Source organism: Clinocottus analis, unplaced genomic scaffold, assembly GCF_023055335.1.
Source record: "Clinocottus analis isolate CAN_PGR_092001 unplaced genomic scaffold, fCliAna1.0.p SCAF_19, whole genome shotgun sequence".
In the NCBI taxonomy this organism is placed as follows: domain Eukaryota; kingdom Metazoa; phylum Chordata; class Actinopteri; order Perciformes; family Cottidae; genus Clinocottus; species Clinocottus analis.
The window spans coordinates 4477326-4493255 of record NW_027175920.1 but is presented as its reverse complement, the minus strand read 5'-3'; the positions used below and the strand labels follow the sequence as shown (position 1 = coordinate 4493255).

Genomic DNA, 15930 nt, shown 5'->3' with positions numbered 1-15930 from the left:
AATAATTTGAATAAGGAGCATTAAATCATAAAATATTGTTTATTATGACACCAGATAGTACAAATACATGTAAACATAAAAACACTTGAGGATAACATGACAACCATGCTTTATTCAATCATCTCAAGAACATGGTTAACAATCAAATTGGCTTGATGCTGAAAGTTAAAAAAAAAAAAAAAAAAAGAATTTGCAAAACATTCATATTAACCTGCATGCATCCACCACTCAGAAATATATCCAGTAATGTCTCAAAACAATTCTCATCCCAGATTGTCTGATATGGTCAATATTGTTTGTGGAGAAAACAAGTCCTCACAAAACACAAAAGGCAATACGCTCATCAGAACACTTTTACATACAAACAATGTTGACCTATATATCTGAACACAACCAGAGTCTTAAAAATGTGCACTTACAAATGCAAACAGAAACAGTCCTGTTTGTGCACTCTGTCCCTCAGGTAAAACAGTAAACAGACATTTGAAAAAAAAAAAAAAGTGAGGAGCTTGAGTACAGTGTAATGATGTTTCAGGTAGAGAGATGCCATGCAAAGAGATACTATCAACACAGAGAGCTCCTTCTATTGCATTAGCTAAAGGCACTGATGTCTCGATGTAAATAACTTCATTTTGGCCGCTACCAGGCAAAGAAAATACAATTGCTAGCTGTTAGCGCAGCCGTGTAAGCCTGGTAACTGATGGAAAGTGACTCCGACAGTTATGAATGGCGCGGGGTGGCTGCGCCTGTGTGCTCTTGAATATGTTATCATCTCTCCTCTGTGTGGTGGAGCATATTAATAAAGCACCTCACAGTTACACTTTCTAAACAGACCGTAAATCACTGACCATTAAACCCATAGAGGCAGTAATCGTACTACTAGAGGCCACCAGCTTTTAACCGCCACAATTAACACATTAAACACTTCAATCTGGAACTGATGTGACACAATCAGCTACATAATGATTAATTAATGGATAGAGCAAAGTGTGGGCCAGCCCTAGAAATTCAAAACAAGAGAAAGTTAATCAGTTTAATTGTCTGAAACCGTTTTCATTAACATAATATTGCCTCTGGGGATCGCAGAATCAGGGAAATTTGCATTTTTCTTTCCTTTATTTTTTCAATAAATGCTGAGTTAAAGACATTCCGAACAACTGTTTTAGTACAATATGACAAATTGCAAACACGGCATAGTAAAAGGCACTCAGTAAAAACATGAGTAGGTTCGAGCTAAAGTAGGGGTTTTTATTTCATTTTTTTTTTTGCATCTGCATACTTGTAATACCTGTCCCCGCAGAGCCACGTCGTGACGGCTTTCCTCTGTATTGACTGCGTCAGTTGCTGAGTAAGATGCTGTGAATGGTGTTTGCTGGGATTTTGGCATCTGCTTCCTCCCCGCTGATCCTGAAGATTACAGCAGTGGTGGAGGGGATAGTGGTGGAGGCGTTCAGGGATTTACCCAGCCAGCCCTGAGATCCACGCTTGTACATTTTAACCGTTACCTGCAGAGTAGAACAGAAAGAAGTCAACAGGTAAAACAGATCATTAACATTATAAAGTCAATTGTTATACAGAAGCAGTTAAAAAACAGGAGGCTGTTCTTGGATAGTCAGGGCTTTTGCTGGGGTCAAGACGCTGACGGAGACCTCCTGAACTCTGCCTGGAGCGGAGCAGACGCTCATGACTTTCACATTTGGCCTCTACATGGACAAGCTGTTGCTTTGTCTGTGGGCTTGTAGACTGAAGATTGGTATAAACATATTGATTGTGGCTTGTTGGAACAGGGACAGGGTTTAATAATGGGTAAAATAAAAACATCTGTCAAACTTGAAGTTCATTTTGACCGAGAAAGTGTTGATTTGAGGATTTGCAGGTAAAAGATGGCGAGGCATCCACGAGGCAAGCACATTTGGATTACCGTTAATTTAACAGCCTTTAAATGACTAAATTATGGTATTGTATTGAAACGTAGTCTTTGAAATGATGAGTGAAATGAAGTAGAAAAACATTGACTTTTTAACCTGATTCCGTCTACTTTTGCCTTATTTTTCAAGGAAAATGACAAACAATAAGACATTTTCTTTCATATATTTTTGGGGGTCCATTCCAGTTTGAAAATTTGTGGTTTTCCACCAAATGTATTACAGGGTAAAACAAATCATTTCTCTTTTTATTGGAAGATATTACTTACACAAACATCCTCCTTAGACATCCACTTTTTTTTGTGTTGTGATATTTTTTACAACCTTACTAAAACATTGCGCAACTCTTTTGGAACAGCAATCCAAACGGCTTTCTGAAACAAAAATACTAAATTAATCCTGTTCTCATTGTGAGCTTTTAAAAAAAAATTCCCCTCCACATCTGGAATGGAGTCACACTTTTCTTGATTTTATGTAGGTTGTAGGCCATAATACGCTTTAACATTACATCAATACTGCCTGTTATGTTTGAGCCTGACAATAGACACCTTAACTAGATTTAGACATGCAGGTAATTGAACCACATCCATTTCAAAAAGAATGCCTCGCTGCATCTCTTGTTTGGCTGCATTTACAGGGGATAACAGAATATTACAGTGCCTTTTCACAGTTCCATTTTCTTTCACTTTAGCATTAGGCAATTTTTCAATTATTTTTTTTTTCTCCATGTTCTTTCATCCCCGGCTCTCCATAATGTCTGGGCCTTTTAGTTAATGGTAGCGACAGTCAGAGCCCAGTATATCGGCCCTTGTCCATTTTGCAGGTCATTGTAGAAGCCCAATAGGCCTTTTATTACGCCGACATCAAAAGGCAGATAAGCATTAGAGGTGGGGAGAATACCCTGCACTAGATATGTTCCCTCTTTCCTTTGTCTGCTATTGAAAGTGATCATTTTAATAGTGAAGAGGTTGGTGAGCTTTGGGGCTGATGGGAAGTGCGACACCCCTGACGGCCTACGAATATGAGCAAGTCGATAACACAACACGAGCACACAGCACACCCTCAACACCTGCACACTCTTGCTGCTAACCTAATTATCTGCAACAAAGGCCACGGCCATTTCAGACACACATCCTTCCACCATTTACTTACTTAATACTGCGCATTAAAACAGGGAGAAAGCGAGAAAAAAAAAACTGAACAATTGTGTCTTATATTGCAGCCATGGAGCCATGGCCGAATGCCACATGGCTTGTATTACAATAGCATCAGACACTTCAGAATGAGTGTCTTTTAATTTAGGATGCATGAAAAAATAGCGTCATGACAGCTGGTGGCAGAGAGGCGCATAAACCAACACAAAGACATCACAGAGGAATTATTCTAACAAATCACAGCCAAACCTAATAGTTGGTAATCTGCAATTAAGTCATTTAATGGAACTAAAGTTGAGTACGTCCATCTTTGTTGCACATACAAACTACTGTTTTTGCATCCTATTCAAACCCAGACAGAAGAAGGAAAAACTATTCACTTCATTTATAAAGAGCAGCATGAGATGCTGTGAAACACTCATACTGCCTGTGTGGGAAAGACTGAACAATTCTCTCAATATTAGTTTAAATAAAATATTCGGAAATCTGCGTCGAGATCCTGATCTGCTTTGGAATATGCGTAGGAACAGTCATGCTGTTCACCATAGTATTTGTGGAGAACAGCTAAATCCTGTGTGAGAATATTGTGTTTTTGTACAAAGGTGATTTGTAGATGCATTTAATTCCTTACATTGATCCTTTAGCAGCGGCCAAAGGGCAGAATACAATCAAACTGCAGTTTGTTACGAGCAAATTACATCTTATTTGGTTACAGTTCACAATGCACACAGTAGTTACAGTTTGCACAAACGTGTAAAGAACTCCTCGTCAAGATTATATGGAATGAAAGAAAAAAAAAAACTAATTCTGGAGGCTGAAGTTAAGATGTTTTAACCAAAACATAGAATGCCAATTAGAAACGCTACAAGGAAATACAGTATGATTTGAAATCAAAAGAATCAAAACAGGTTTGATTAACTGCTGCATTGATCGTGTTGCGCCACAGACAGGAAGGAAGCATGCACTGTCTTTGGCACGAGCTCAAAGAGGAGAGTTCTGTGTGGTCTAGACAACCTGCCTGCCAGGTGTTGTTCAGCAGAGATGGTGTTTCAGGTACAGTAACTGTCACTGCACGTTAACCTCTCCTCCACTTGAGGCAAGTGTCTGAAGGTAAAGACGATACTGTATCTAAATTACAGTACAATAACCGTGTAAAGATGTAAAAAAAAAAAGACCAATATTATTCAAAGTGCAGCCTGCATCCTACACTTGAATGCAGCATGTCACAGCTGCACATCCATCAACCAGACAAAAGCTCAATAAAAAAATGATGTCTCCCTTTTGACTGTGAAATGTCCCCAAGTGTACGAGAACTTATTACCATTTCAAGCACAGACAGGCTTGAATGTGTGTGTGTGTAACACTTAATGGTGAGGACAGGACCCTTGGGGCTAAGGTTGGGTGTCACACAAAGGGCTAAGAGCTCACCTAACGGAGTCTACCCCTGATCCGCCTCTCACTTTCGGTGTCGGGGGAGCTGTGTGAATGACATCACTCCTCACGTTTCAGCGAGACAAACTCCGTCTTCTTATTTACCGTCTGCTAACAGTCATAAATCCTGCCTCTGGTTCACCGTTCACCTTTTACCCTCCAAAACTCAAGGCGACAGCTCCTTCTAGCATCTCCTAACAAACAGCCGACAGGGATCTCACTGGTTTGCTTATCTTCTACCTGTAGGGATGTTCACGGCACAGATTCTCAACCAGTTTGGTTTCAGAAATCCCAAATTACTTTTGAATTAGACAAAAAAAACTTGCACCCTGCACTTCGTGACAGATCGAAGTATGAGTGCGACTATTTGAGATTATAGGTGTGACAGGTCTGACGAAGGTGAATAATGTGAGGAACTGTGTAATTGGGTAGGGACGTGTCACCACCTGTGTGTATTGCCATCCACAAAGTTCAGATTCCTCTCCTGATAACGTCAAAGAATCCCAGCGGGGTATCAGTCAGCAGGGGCTGTTACCTGGAGCCATGGGTGCAGTGTTTCAGGTGAACTCTGAGTGAGCGTAACGCCACACCAGCTTCAGACGACGGGCTCTTTGTTCCACGCCGTGTCTCACCAGACACAGATGGGGAGGAACATTGAGTAACACACCTCTTAGGCAGCAAACATCTTTGTCGACGCGCCAAATGCGACGGGAGCAACCGAAAGTGGTGGCGGCTTTGGATGGATTTAATGAGGCAATTAGGAAAACACTGCGTGGTTTGGCTCGCTGGGTGAATACATTAACAACCTGCCGGGAGAGGTGATGATTCTGTATGACTGTTTTATAATGTATAACTTATGTATTAGTGCAAAGATTTTTTTTTTGGCACCCCTACCTGCTACAATGGACAGAGGATGTTTAAAAAAGAAAAATACATGAATTGCAATCTTTAAATTGCTTGTTTGGACTAACCACAAGATCAAAAGCAGCTGGTATTATCATGATATAAGAAAGAGAAAAGCAGGAAATCATTTTCGGTTGACCAATTTATTTATCTATTTATTTATCGACAAAGTGTTTCAATGCTAAAGAGTAAATTATCCCCATAAAAGGTATCAGTTGAATCACGTCTTGCTTAACGAATCACAAAATATTTCCTGCATGAAATACTCAAACATCAAAATTGAACTCCAGATGCGGACCGTCTGTTAAGATGCCTAAACTTTGGTTTCGTGACATTATCGACAACGTCAATAACTAAATTTGTCTCAAGTTATTAGCGCAAAACGTTGGTCAAGTTCTGAATAGCTACGTCTCTGCTTCCAACCAACCTGCCTCAGCTAACAGGAAGCCATTAGACTATCGGCAATTACCATTTACATCCTTTCACCCATCTTTGACTTTATTTTCATCCACATAAGTGCATTTTCTGCAAGAGGTTAAAATATGAATCCCCCTCCTTTTTCTCCTCAATGGGTCTGGTTGTCTGGCTGACTTGAGAGGGCACAATCTATGACTGATTTAATTTGCTCTTTACGAACATCTCTAACAGCATTACCCCCAGAGCATACACTGACTGCCCCCATCTGACTCCATTAACTCCCAAATCAGGTTTAAAGACCATATTGATGCCGTCCGTTATTAAGGGTGATTATCAAAACAACAGACAATGGGCCAAAGTGTCTGTTAACTAGTTTATCCATAATTTCACATAACTGTAACAGATGGCAAGGCTGTCAATTACATACTGTATCTGCTGCACACACACACACACACACACACACACACACACACACACACACACACACACACACACTGTCTGGATACGCAGCATATTAGCCCTCACATTAAAAGAACGATCGTCTGCTCACAGGTGGTCGGAGGAAATGGACTGTACTCGCTAATATAAACTATGATATTATTATCAATGAGAAAACAGTGGGAACTTGCCAATTACAAGCTGGCGTTTTTTAGATGTCACAGAGGGTCTTTCTGTTTAATAATAATAAAATAAAATATCGTCGGAGATAACAATTTTGCCGTTCAGTCCACTTCACCACCTTTATTCTCCTCAATTAACGAGAATGGCTTTTGAAACTGTAATTAAGTGTCTCTGCTCCACTCGGCCTCTTCATTATTCATGAATCCCTATTGATCATATCTTACAACCTATACTGTGGGGACCACTGTAATATCCTGAATCCCCAAAACAAATAGCTGAGCTTCCAGAGTTAAAATTAACATCTTGGCCAGTGACCAAAGAAAAGTCTCCATTAGATACTGAATCTAGCTTTTCATGCTAAATTGGATGATGTCAGAGAATCATTAAAAGAATTTTTTTTTGTATGAACCCTCTTTGGTCTTATTAAATACATCATAGCAAAGACCTGGGCAATAATTAAATATGATCCTTTATTGAGCTCCAGTGGAGCCATATAAAGGCTATGATCATATTATCACGGTCGCAACTAACGATTATTTCATTCCCAGTTGCTCTTCACATTACTTTCTTAATTTTGTCAATAAAATGTCAGAAAATGGAGAAAAAGGCATCACAAAAAGGCACACTTTCCCAGAGCCCAAAGCGATCTCGCCAAACTGCTCGTTTGATCAAAACGAGGAGTGAAAAACTCAAATATATTCAGTTTATCGTCAAATATGACAAAGAGTGGCAACTGATCCTCACGTTTGACAGGATGGTACACGAGAACATCTATTGAAAATATTTTTTACACAACTTCTTATGATATAAAATAGTATCCTTTACTATTTAATATCATGTAATATCATGATAAAAATATCTCCGTAGAAACATACAAGATTAATGGCTATCACAGATAATATTACATATGTCTTGCACAACCGCAGCTCATTCCACATTCAAAGAAATTACTTTGTAATGAATATTAATGGCCTGGAGCTTTATTTTAAACATGTATTCAAATTTACTGAACTTACTCCACCTGTGTTAAGTAGGAATGTGTAAAACATGAACTCTACTGAATGATGTTTAACTAAATTAACAAAAGAGCACTTGAAGAGCCCTCAAACATGACTGGTATTGCATGCTGGGTGATGAATTTGGAGGAAACACATTGAGTCATCTTCAAATTGACAGATGCGTAATCTCTCCACGGGACTCTTCACAGTGGCATAGTGCTCCAGTGAAAAAATAGATTTTACCAAGTTTAATCACACGCTATCACAAGGCAGCTTTTATCATTGCCTTCCACTGTATAAGTGCTGGTGTCTTCACTAGTTTTTTACAGACACTTATGAATCTGCAGCACCCTTCTCATGTGTAATTGCATGGTTAGCTTTCCTCTGTTGCTTCCTACACACACTCTGGTGCAAATTATTTCCAATTCCAGTTTCCTTTCGAGAGCGATGCTGCAATTACAGAAATCTGAACATCCTGGTAATTTCCCCACAATTTACCGCAAAAAAACTAGGAGATCTTTTCTTTCTGGGAAATTCTTTGGAAATCTTTTCGTTTCGGACAGAAATCATTCTTCCACCAGTTGAACACTGAACTCTACAGTACTGACAATCTGATTAAGTGCACTCACTCAGTAAAACTACTTTCACTTGATTCGAATGTGTTTACTAAAAATATGTACATGCCTGTGTTGTTTCTGTGGTCCAACAACATTCACACACAGGTACACAGGCTTTTAGAGCAGTTACAGGCACTGCCATGTTTATATAGTCATTTGTTTAGTAAATTACATTGTATACAGCATATAAAATGATTCTGACATATATGTGAATGATTATTTCAAATGCTTTATCAGCAATAGAAATGGGTGCTGCATATATTTTCTTTTAATGGATAAATACGTTTTTCCTCTACATAAAGAAGAAGACCAAAAAGCTTCGGCGGCTGCCAATATTATCTATTTAGACAGCAGAATGTGCATGCTTTGTAAATGGCCAGCTCCTGGCCTTTTGTGTGGCTCCATTCATTATCACCACAAAGCGGTTGATGTCTCCCCTCTCTGCCTTTTCTGTGCTAAGCACCGGGCGCGCGGCAGACTGTCCATTACAGGCCTGTGACGCGTGCTGCCTGGGAGATGGCCAAACAGAGAGGAATGTCAGCGCGGAGTTAAATTAACAAGCTACATCTGTGCGGAATCTGCAGAAAGGCAGAAAGACGAGATGTATCTACGGTAACCGAAGTCCGATTATTTGTTAGCCGAGATGTTGGCAGTGAATTGGCAGCCTTTCGCCTGGTGGCTTCTCTTCTATTAATCAGCTGACATGGTGGAGTAGTCAAGTTACGCTCGTAGGAACTCAATTGTTGTTTCTCAGCTATGCAATTACTAGACACTCTATATGGTGACTGAGAGTAAGGAGACTTTTTTATTAAACACGGGCGGCTCAATTTCTACTCCTCCAGTAAACTGGATTATATAAACTGGTACAAAGAAGTCATGAAACAGTCAAATTTCAGAAGAGGAGACGACATGAAGATGAACAACATATATAACCTGCACTTTAAATTATGACATGAATAGATCTTTAGCTCGTTCTCTCGCTCTCTCCCTAACACACACACACACACACGCATGCATGCACACGCACACACACACACACACAACGTAATTACCCCTCAATCCATACAAATTGAATGAAGCCAGACCCGTGGTCTAAGAATATAGACCATAATTAATAAATTACAGCCACTCTACTCAATCATTCTCCACTTTGGGGACATGTAGACATCCCATTCTCCGCAGAGTAATCGACTGAGCCCACAAAAAACACACCTAGTGCCTCCACGGTGGCTTTGTGGATGCATCTGGTGCCACCTCTTACAAGCAAACAGATGCCTGAGTGAAACCGTGGCTCATATCGCAGATCTTCTGTCCTGTGTGTTTACAAGTAACAAATCAAAAGCATGCATTATTTCTGGGCTCTGAAAATGCGCCTGGGGGAGCTATCAAGTTTCTTTGCCACCCCCCAAGCTTCCCCTCGCAGCTGCTGCACACGAGCAAAGATACCTCTTTTTTTTGTCTAAAGAGTGGGTGACACAGTCATGGAGTCCAAAAGAGCAAATGTTAAGTTTTGTACAAGTCCAGAGGCAAAATATATTTGTTATTTATTGTGGCTAAATGATTGGAATCTGATAATGGGAAACACATACATATATATACACATACACATCTGTCTGTTGTATTTGAACATGCAAGGTAACAGAATATTCACCATGTATTCTCATTCAAGTCGCATTTCTTTGTGATGTATGGGGTGGGGATATGTCTCACACCGCCTCCATTTACAAATATTTCTTTGAAAATAATATATTTTGTTGTCAATGTGTGTGTCCCCTTGGGCTAGAAAAGGGCCCGCTGGAGACTGTCTAATGATTGTTGGGTCATGTATCAAATACACAGCAGCTGGAGGCGAGAGTACATACAGTCTGGATGTATGGGGTGGGGGTGTGAACTAAAGCCGGAGTGAAGTCTGAAAGGAAAAAACCTGGACTGAGTGTTTTGGAGGGTGGGTGTGAAATCTGTAATGGATGCTGACCAGGGGTCGTACCCACTGGACCTTAATAGCTCTGACCTTTGTCTGTGTAACAATTACTTAATTCAACTAATTTCTCTAACAAGCAGTACCGAAGCACCCTCGGACAAGGACATGTGAGTGATTTCAGGTAAAACAACTATAATGTTGTGTAAATATCATCAACCACTGCGACACTTGCATTTATCCCAACATTGACAGATAAGATTACCTTTCATGCCACCTGAGGAGACAACATCTAACCAATTAGCCAAATCATTACCTTCCAATAACGCAAACAATAATTATCATCCGATCAGAGAATGTGAATAACCTCAAATGATGCTTATCACATTCAATGGCCGTGCAATTGCCTTGGTTCAGTCGAGTGAGCTAATGAGTACCTTGCAGGCAGGCAGAGTGACTTACCGCAATAAAAAACTGAACTGAGTTAAGGCAGTAATTAACTCGAGGAGTGTTAATTGGAAATGATCCGAGAGAGCGAACGAGTGTGAAACATGTTTTTTAAACAGTAAAAAATGTTTTTTTCTAAATTGTATTTTTCTTAAACACCACTCCACGTTTAATTGCTTCACTTCTCAATAAATGAATATCAATAACTTGAAAATTATTGAATAAAAAAAAAGGAAAACCTAATTTTTATTTTTTTAAATAAAATATCTCTTGAACAAAATTAAGTGTGTGTATGGAAATAACTTGAACATTTTTTTAAAATAAAAAAAATGGCCCTCATTGTTTTTAAATAACTGTAAAATTGCTGCAGTGTTCTGCAACCTCCAGCTTTAATCAAACATATGTTTGTTTGTTTTTTTTCCCCAGTTTCCAGAACAAGAGGGGATGCCTGAAAACTGAGTGAGACGGTCATAAAGTACTACTGCCACCTGCTGGTCTTCAGACTCTTGTCAGCCTTTACATTATTATTTGGAGCCGTTGAAACAGCATTCAAACTGTCATTTACAAACTGTACCTCTGATCTTGGAGGCTCATCCGAGTGGACTGACCTGAGGAGCGTGTCCCAGCAGGGCCCACAGCGAATCAGCTGACAGGGTCTTGACTCTGGAAAACTCCAGCGTTTCTGTCTCCTGTCGGTCGAGAGCGATGTAATGGCAGCCCTGGAAGTCTCCTTTCAGCTGCTCGCCACAGTGCAGACTCACCAGATCCCACGTCCCCACCCTCCTCAGGACTTCCCGCACAGACTCCATCTGCCTGTACGACAGACGACCTGCAGGACGAAAAAAAAGAAGAAAAAGCATCAAGAAAAAAGCGACCTGGTAGCATTCCCGTCAGAATTCATTACATTGTAAAGAATACATGAAACATGTCAAGTTGTCATTTTATCAATTTAAAACATTTGCAAGGTCAGTATGATTCTTATCATTTTTTTGAGTGCTTTTGGGGGCATTTCATGTCTTTTTTTGAGAGTTACAGGAGAGAGATGATAGGAAATGATGGGAGGGAAAGATGGGATGACATCCAACAAAGATCAAATTCAATCTGGGGCTGTTGCGATTCATGGTCAGCTCATGGGCTGTTTCAAAAATTCTTATTATGAAACAAGGCAGACTACTGCACTAGAATCAAGAGAAACAACACGGATAACTTAATGTTTTTCTAAACATGGGAATTAGCATTGAAAACATGTCAAACCTTTCTTTGTACTAGTGCAGCAGTCTGTTTTATTCCGTAAATGTTTTAAACAAGCTGATTTGGATTTGAATCCCTCCAAGTATTCATGTTTATATGTTATAGAACCGCTCACCGGAGAGCCAGGATGGAGTCAGTGCGTCTGACATCCAGGCCATGTAGCTCTCCCTTAAGGATTTGAGGAAGTCGTCTGTCTGGCCGTAAGCGATCAGCTCCCTCCTCTTCCTCAGCTCCTCATCGAGCTCGCAGTCTGGAGAGAGGAAGATAACCCTGGGGAAGAAGAGGCTTTGGCACACAGACACTCCACTCCTCTTCAAATGGCCGCATAAGTTAGCAGTCTTGGTCTAGAGGAGAAGAATTTAGGGATGCAAGTAATGATAGTTAGTTTTGTGTTAGTTATTTAGTCCATAGAAGTTCAGGAAACATTGAACAGGGCCATCACAATCAATACTTTTGGCTACAAATTAAATCGAATGTGTCAGGCTCTTTTTACAGTGGCCATTTGGCATGACATTGCAGGGTGAACACAGGCAATTAATAACATTAACTATGGCCCTGGTATTGTGCTTCAACATAGCTCATGTGAAAAGGGCCCGTTGGTCTTCAAATAGCTTGTTTTTCCCAACCAACTAACATAGATGATCAATTAATAGACATATCAATTAATCGGTTGATCGTTTTAGAATTGGGAGTTTTTTAACCCCAAAAAGATAAATTTGTCACATGTGCTAACATTCACACAGTACGCCACTGTGATAAACAGTTATTTAATGACATAAAAGAAACACAAATGCAGACGTCCACTTTTCAATTTCTAAAAAAGGATCCACTTAAAGAAATTATACAAATTTAAATTGGCCCAGACGGTAAATCTGTTTCTGCTTTGTGGAGAATAATTAAGTTAATACGTCCGATTCAAGCAGAACTATTTAAACAATGCAGTGTGTGTTTGTCATCAGACTCTTCTGTTAAGCTCCCAGTCCAAACGGAGCATCTATAGAGATGGAAATGAATGACTCCTGACAGACCCAAGCACATAAGGTGACAGCTGTGTTTAGGCACCTGCCTGCTTTCACCCCCCTTTCTGAACATAATTATGGCCTTTCAAATGAAGAGCGACCACTTGGGAAGTTTGGGAAGCCCAGTTGTAGTGTTTGAAATTTCCATATAAATTGTTATGGTGACTCAGGATCTCTTCACCCGGCCGGAGTTCAGATGAAAACAATGTCCCGGATAACTGATTGGACCTGGGACACAAGAGTGCCAGACAGTTTGACATTTAGGTTTTTATGATGGCTTTTCAACATTTCAGCTAAATCTGTCTTTAAATTATAAAAAAAAGTTTTACCATGATAGCTTTGAGGGGATCTTCAATCTGCTCAATGGACGTATTGGTAAAGTTTTGGACCTCTTCCTTCACTTGCAGATGCCAGTTCTGTTTGTGAGCGGACACAGTGCCTCTCCAGGGTTTTACATCTATGCAGAAGATCCCCTGGCCTTTTAAAAGAAGAAAACAATATTGAAGATTTACTGAAACAATAATAGCGGATAACCACAGATACTGCAACTAATTCTGTACTCAAGACCTAAATATATATGTATTTGAATATTTAATTGGATTGTAATACCTCAAATACGTAAGGGAATATATAATGTGATCACTATTGGTGCGTTTGTAATGCTTTCAGACAAATCTGTAATGTGAATATGAAGACGTTTTGACATGTCACAGTAGGAAATAATACAACTATGGATGACTGAATTCCATTTAGCACCTTTAGCTTGATAGCACTGGTATTCTTCACGCTAGCTCACGGTCACACAGGCATGGCTTACAGGGGCTCTTTTCACAGCAGCCATTTTGACATGTCATAGCAGGGTAAACACAGGATGTTGTCGCAGCCATTCTAGTGAGCCCGAATGCACATGCAGGTCCCAGGTCCACCTAAAGCTAACAGGGCCTTAATTAATGTTATTAATTACACCTGTGTTAACCCTGCAACGGCACGGCGGAAAAAGGCTGCTGTAAAAAGGGCCTGTAGGCGTTAGCCATCGTTAGTGATATCAGTAACACCTGTGTGTCTCCTGCTGTGACAAGAACATGTGTACAGTAACTCAGCCTTAAACACTGAAGTTAATTTTGAATCCTACACCCAAAAATCTGCATTCTATAGACTTATTGCACAGATTTTTCATGAAATGTCATTTTATTCTCGATACCAACCTGTCAGGATAACAATGTTGATGTCATCTTTGGCGGTCTCAAACTGGTCGCGAATGCGCAGATGGCTGTAGACGTCTCCCTTTCTCATCCCGGTGAGTTTCCTACAGTAAAAATGATATGTGAAAAAGTATATAAAATTTCATATGAGGTATTTTGTGCAAAAGAACACTTCAGACGCTGCATGAATTGACTTCATGTTGGCCACTGCAAACACAACTTTTACATGATTCTAAAGTTGCAACAACAAACGTGTTGTCATGTCCAACTGACGCAAAGCAACATAAGCATTCACTTGGAGTTGTGTTTCTGTCCATCACACTATAAGTCAGGTATTCACTCACCTGTTAGCTCTGTTTTAGTCTCCACCAATTCCTAAAAAGTAAATTGCTAGCTCTTTAGCTGCTAAATGCTCCACAGTGGTATCCAGCTAGTCGCCGACCTTCGCTTGGGCAGGCAGTGTACAGCAGGTTTATCTGAGTTTTTATTTAGGGAAAACTACCAAGTGAATAAGAGCAACACAGTAAAATGGTAGCTAGCTGTAAAACCTAAACAATGAGCTGAAAGATGCTGTAGAGCAAATGGGAACTGCACAGTGAGGTGTACATTATCTGTGGGGTTCATTTGTTACACAATGCTTACCTGACATGTTGTACAAAGTCAGGTAGTGTTGGCATCTGATGTGGACTTTGGCTTTGAGCATTTTCTGAAGATTTGGAGCTGAGATGAAACTGTGTCAACAGGCTTCCAAGCTGAGGCATTCTGGTCTTTATCTGGAGAAAACAATACTCACTTTTAAACTTAGTAAGCAGTTTAATTGAAAGACAACATTCAGCTAAACACCAACATTACTGAGGGAAATGCATTCAGAGCGTCAACATTGTGGCTTCCGTCAGTCAACATGGTGGTCAGACAATACCATGTTGCTCCAGTCAAATCCAACTTGTTATACTAAAACAAATGCAATGTAAAACACTATCTTAATTGCTGTAACTGGCACATTCAGGCTTTACAGCGTTGATGACGACGCTTGAACTTTGACGACCCTGTGTAGAGAGAACAAAGAGCAGAGGACAAGTCTGGCACGAGCTCTAAAACAAAAACAATACATACTGCTGGAGTCTCGCGCCGCTTCGAGAGTCGTTTCAAAAGGACAACAAAGGGGATTCAGCTCGACATTTTCGCGGCATAAACGTTAAGTCTGCGGGTCTCTTTCCAAATGCTGAGCTACGTAACTCTATCCAGGAAAAGCGGTTTCACAATGTCACCGCCCTCCCTACTCTCTCCAGCAGCACTTCCAATGTTCCTGGAAGACGTAAACAACATACCACGTGGGCCACCTGCAGCATCGTATTTCGCACGCGGGGACATGACGCTAGGACACGACACGTCATCGTGTGCTGCAGTGTTCGTGTGTGTGTGATACATCTCGGAAACGATTCCTGTTATTCCCATGTGATACTTTGGACTAAGAATCTGCATGATGAGCTGTAGTGGAGTAAATACACAACACCACAGTGGAAAAAAGACGTCACGTAGTTATGTTGAAATGTGTATTTTAGTACTTTTTAAACACGTATTTGTGAATGTACTGAAGTATCAAAAGCACCCTATGTGATCAAAGGGTTTAGTCTTGGTGTCTGATGAAAACCTTGTATATACAGCTGAGAAAACAATCCCACTACCAGGTCTTTTAGTAGCTGTTCTGGAGCTTTTGATCATATCACATGATCTTCATCACCAGATGGCGACCTAGTATATTGGGACTAAAAGATGGTCATATTGATGTTTCTCAGTCTGGCCTTTTTAAAAAGAGGCATGTGGAATAATGCTGAAAGCTAGAATGTAAAGTTAGTGCAACATTGAGATATTTTAATATGGAATATAACAAGGTCAATGATTATTTTTTGGATATACCTTTGCAAAATAAACGTGTAATTAAGGAATAGTTATTTAGAGGTAACCCTTAATAGTACAACGAGTATCGCAATGTTGTGGAGAAGTTTATCCTAGAGTTGGCTGAAAAT

At 40.1% G+C, this 15930-nt stretch overlaps 1 protein-coding gene across 2 annotated transcripts; it reads right to left on the bottom strand.

Moving 5' to 3' along the window:
- Positions 1–52: 52 nt before the first annotated feature.
- On the bottom strand, positions 53–15206 carry si:zfos-911d5.4 (uncharacterized). 2 transcript variants are annotated; one of them, XM_068583882.1, is made up of 8 exons: positions 15017–15206; positions 14546–14676; positions 13907–14007; positions 13031–13179; positions 11798–12026; positions 11040–11260; positions 1289–1505; positions 53–1000 (listed from the first exon to the last, which is right to left on the bottom strand). In XM_068583882.1, exons 2-7 carry the CDS (start codon positions 14662–14664, stop codon positions 1338–1340), a joined length of 987 nt encoding a protein of 328 aa, XP_068439983.1. In that variant the 5' UTR covers positions 14665–14676; positions 15017–15206; the 3' UTR covers positions 53–1000; positions 1289–1337. The 2 variants fall into 2 exon arrangements, with proteins under 2 accessions (XP_068439983.1, XP_068439982.1); XM_068583881.1 differs by having other exon boundaries at positions 53–1505.
- Between the last annotated feature and the right edge of the window lie 724 nt (positions 15207–15930).